Genomic DNA, 5000 nt, shown 5'->3' on the forward strand with positions numbered 1-5000 from the left:
ACTACTTGAAACGTTTCGGTACGGGGGTTCCGGTTCGGTTCGGAGGTGTACCGAACGAGTTTCCACACGGACATATTAAGTAGCGTAACGCACGTTGTGTAAACAATGCACACCGAGGCACAACACACGGCATGCTAGCAGCTAACGGGCTAGGATAGACTGACCATACGTCCTCTTTTCACCGGACATGTCCTCTTTTGCGGAGCTGTCAGGGCGGAGTTTCTTAAATGCCTCAAATGTCCGGCATTTGGAGTTAGGGTTGCGTGTAGGGATGTCCGATAATGGCTTTTTGCCGATATCCGATATTGTCCAACTCTTTAATTACCGATACCGATATCAACCGATATATACAGTCGTGGAATTAACACATTATTATGCCTAATTTGGACAACCAGGTATGGTGAAGATAAGGTACTTTTTTAAAAAAATTAGTAAAATAAGATAAATAAATTAAAAACATTTTCTTCAATAAAAAAGAAAGTAAAACAATATAAAAACAGTTACATAGAAACTAGTAATGAATGAAAATGAGTAAAATGAAGTGTAAAAGGTTAGTACTATTAGTGGAGCAGCAGCACGCACAATCATGTGTGCTTACGGACTGTATCCCTTGCAGACTGTATTGATATATATTGATATATAATGTAGGAAGCAGAATATTGATAACAAAAAGAAATGGGGGGAGGGAGGTTTTTTGGGTTGGTGCACTAATTGTAAGTGTATCTTGTGTTTTTTATGTTGATTTAATTAAAAAAAAAATTTAAAAAAACAAAAAAACGATACAGATAATAAAAAAAACGATACCGATAATTTCCGATATTACATTTTAACGCATATATCGTCCGATAATATCGGCAGGCCGATATTATCGGACATCTCTAATTGTGATGACTTGCATTGATTGTAATCAGACAGTTAGTGATGATAACCTCCACATTTTACAATGGAGGAGGAAAAAAGTCCTCCTTTCTGTCCAATACCACATGAAAGTTTGCCCAGCTTCCATACTCCTTTTTATGCACTTTACAAGAAATACATTGGCGGCAAACTCCGTAGCTTGCTAGCTTGTTTGCGCTAGCTTTTGCAGACTCTTATTTTGTTAGCGCAGGCTAATTGTGAAGATCGGAACTGTGCGGTCGTCTTTAGGCTTTTGACGGCAGGTACGGTTGAAATAAAAAGTGTTTCTGGCCTTCCTGTCGGTCGTTTTTTCTTAACAATGATCTGGCAGCAGCCAGCGTCATCTCACAAGACCCTCGGGTGCCGTGAATGTCAACCAAGTGACCAAAGTCACGTCTTGGTGAAGATTAATGATCGCTCATTTTTAGGACTATTTTTTCAATGCCTGGCTGGCGATGGACTGACACACCCTCCACCATCCTGCTCCAGAGGAAAGGTATGCTAGCGAAGTTGTGTTCTTACCTGACGGACGAGCTGCCCCAGGCTCCGTGCTTGTCGGTCAGGATGTTGACGATCTTCTGGATGAGCTGCGTGGCCGTCACGTGGTCGCGGTACTTGGCGGCACGGATCAGGTGGTCGCACATTTTCTCCTCGTCCCGCTTCTCGGCGGCATACTGAGCACAGTTGGACTGCGGGGAAGACAGGAGTCGGTTCAAGATACGTTGAAAGTCCCTGGCACTGTTGTGCAAAAGTGACATTTACATGAATATGGTAAAAATCTATCATCTCCAGTTTTGAGAGAAGAGCTGCAAAAAATGTTGGATTTTGAAGTTGCGGCTTTTCAATAAGACTATGATTTTCGTGGACTATAACCTTTGACCTACTCCAAAAGGCTTTGCTACACATCTAAAAAAACAAAACAAGGGTTAACTATCCGTCAGTCAGTTACAGACGTGGGAAGTTTGATTGTTGATGGTTTTTTCTTCAGCGTTGAGGCTAACCTAGCATGATGTCGCTGTTTATATGTGTAATGTTAGCGCTGTAGCGCACATGGCTATGCTAGTGTTGCTAAAGTTTGCGTCAGGGCCGGCCCGTGGCATAGGCCGTATAGGCAAATGCTAAGGGCGCCGTCCATCAGGGGGCGCCACGCCAGTGCCACAAATGCTGGAGGGAAAAAAAAAAAAAAAAAGTTGGTACTATTATTTGGAAATACAAAAAATAATCCCACGTTAATTAAAATGCAAAGTAAAGCCTATTTAATAGAAATATTATTTGTTACAACATTACGCCCCCCCCCAAGGTGCGCCCCCTCCCTTCCCGTATCATGACTCTTACCACATCAAAAAATCAACACAAGATGTCAAAACGGCCAAAACTGTCAGGTGCCCAGGGAAGAAAAAAGAGAAGAGGAGGAGAAACGAGAAAAAGACAGAGATAGCAGGTAGGTAACGTTAGCCTACATTAAATTATTTGTCTGTTACAGAATGTGACAGTAACCTGGCTTTTTAGCATTAAGCTAATGTTACATGATTCGGCAATTGCTAATCAATAAATAGCTAGTTCTGTTTTAACGTCGGGTTAATATTGTGGAGGGGGCTAAATTGTTATGGAAAATAATAATGTAACGTTAGGTAATTACAGTACTCCCACCTCGGAGACATTTGTATTAGATCTTTTAAGCAGGTGTTTTTTGTTTACATTGTTATTGCCTTCTGGTTAGCTAATGTTTGCCCTGCAGGTAATAGTCACTTTTCCACCCCTTTATATATTCGGTATAGTTGTAAGCCTAGTTGTTAAAGTGCCCATCATTAATGTTAACTAAGCAATATCACATGAGAGGGAATGCTGTTTTTTAATTTGAGCACTGCTGTGATTCGGTTAAAGATAATCATAACATAACATTCTCATATAATATGTTAATTTGCTTTCTTTAAGTAAAAAAAAAGGTCACAGACAAAGCTATTCGGTTTCTTGTGAGTATATACACTTCACTGCCTATGTGTGTGTGTGTGTGTGTGTGTGTGTGTGTGGGGGGGGTCACCTAAAATCTTGCCTAGGGCGCCAGATTGGTTAGGGCCAGGCCTGGTTTGCGTCCTCCAGTCCCGCTCCTCAATGCTACGTTGTTTTATTTTATATATGGAAAGGGTTCTTAACCCTCGTGATCTCAGGGGCCCAACGTTTCCACTACAGTGGGGCTCCGGAACCCACTTAAATAATAACACTTTTTAATCATAATAAATAATTGTATCATTGTATTTTTTTTGTTTTTTTTTTAAATACACTGTAGCACTTTGAGGTTGGTTTTTCAATGTAAAGTGATTTTTACAAATAAAATCTATTATTATTATGTCAAATAAAAAAATGATGAAACCATGTGTCAATCAAAAAGATCATTATCAAGGCTTAGGTCAGGCTGATTACAAAAATATATATTAATCAAAAGAATCCTGAAAACCGATGAAAAATAAAATGTACATACATTTACTCAGTGCTAAAAAAAAAGAACATTCTACAATTTTATTAATTACTATGAATTAATTAATTTAAAATTAATCATAAATAATTGTGCACATTTTTCTTAAATTAATTTAATTTAAAATTAATAAATAATACTATTTGTGTTTCTTAATTAAACTGTTAATTGAAAGTGCAAAAGAAAATACAGCTTCACCACTTTAGTCATCATTTTTGCACTTAAACTTTTCGATGACATGAGCTACACCAGGGGTCACCAACGCGGTGCCCGCGGGCACCAGGTAGCCCGTAAGGACCAGATGAGTAGCCCGCCGGCCTGTTCTAAAAATAGCTCAAATAGCAGCACTTACCAGTGAGCTGCCTCTATTTTTTAAATTGTATTTATTTACTAACAAGCTGGTCTCGCTTTGCCCGACATTTTTAATTCTAAGAGAGACAAAACTCAAATAGAATTTGAAAATCCAAGAAAATATTTTAAAGACTTGGTCTTCACTTGTTTAAATTCATTAATTTTTTTTACTTTGCTTCTTATAACTTTCAGAAAGACAATTTTAGAGGAAAAATACAACCTTAAAAATGATTTTAGGATTTTTAAACACATATACCTTTTTACCTTTTAAATTCCTTCCTCTTCTTTCCTGACAATTTAAATCAATGTTCAAGTATTTATTTTTTTTTAATTGTAAAGAATAATAAATACATATTAATTTAATTCTTCATTTTAGCTTCTGTTTTTTCGACGAAGAATATTTGTGAAATATTTCTTCAAACTTATTATAATTAAAATTCAAAAAAATTATTCTGTCAAATCTAGAAAATCTGTAGAATCAAATTTAAATCTCATTTCAAAGTATTTTGAATTTCTTTTAAAATTTTTGTTCTGGAAATTCTAGAAGAAATAATGATTTGTCTTTGTTAGAAATATAGCTTGGTCCAATTTGTTATATATTCTAACAAAGTGTAGATTGGATTTTAACCTATTCAAAACATGTCATCAAAATTCTAAAATTAATCTTAATCAGGAAAAATGACTAATGATGACCCATAAAAATTTTTTTTTAAGTTTTTCTCTTCTTTTTTTCGTTTGAATTTTGAATTTTAAAGAGTCGAAATTGAAGATAAACTATGTTTCAAAATGTAATTGTCATTTTTTCCGTGTTTTCTCCTCTTTTAAACCGTTCAATTAAGTGTAAATATCATTAATTATTAATAATAACATAGAGTTAAAGGTAAATTGAGCAAATTGGCTATTTCTGGCAATTTATTTAAGTGTGTATCAAACTGGTAGCCCTTCGCATTAATCACTACCCAAGAAGTAGCTCTTGCTTTCAAAAAGGTTGCTGACCCCTGAGCTACAGACTTCATCTGTTCGCTATTGTCATTGCTGCCACAGGTGGTGGAAACGTGTATTACAACTGAGTAGCACAGCTGGAAAACAAATATATATTTTTTGCGGCCCCCTATGGTTAAGAAACACTGATGTATGTGGCATCTAGTGCAGAGTTACAGTGCACTGTACAGTATCTGTGAAAAGTGGATGAAGTGCATAGCACAAAATGTCATGTTTACAGTATGACTTACTGAAAGCACTTTTAATAATAATAATGGATTATATTTATATAGCACTT

General features: G+C 36.4%; 1 protein-coding gene across 1 annotated transcript in view; it reads right to left on the minus strand.

Moving 5' to 3' along the window:
• lrba (LPS-responsive vesicle trafficking, beach and anchor containing) overlaps window positions 1–5000 on the minus strand; it is a 503640-nt gene that overhangs the window by 165450 nt on the left and 333190 nt on the right. Inside the window, exon 37 of the mRNA XM_062033425.1 lies at window positions 1420–1586. Coding sequence (XP_061889409.1) covers window positions 1420–1586 — 167 coding nt within the window. The remainder of the gene's footprint in view (window positions 1–1419; window positions 1587–5000) is intronic.

Source organism: Entelurus aequoreus, linkage group LG22 (genome assembly GCF_033978785.1).
Source record: "Entelurus aequoreus isolate RoL-2023_Sb linkage group LG22, RoL_Eaeq_v1.1, whole genome shotgun sequence".
Classification (NCBI taxonomy): domain Eukaryota; kingdom Metazoa; phylum Chordata; class Actinopteri; order Syngnathiformes; family Syngnathidae; genus Entelurus; species Entelurus aequoreus.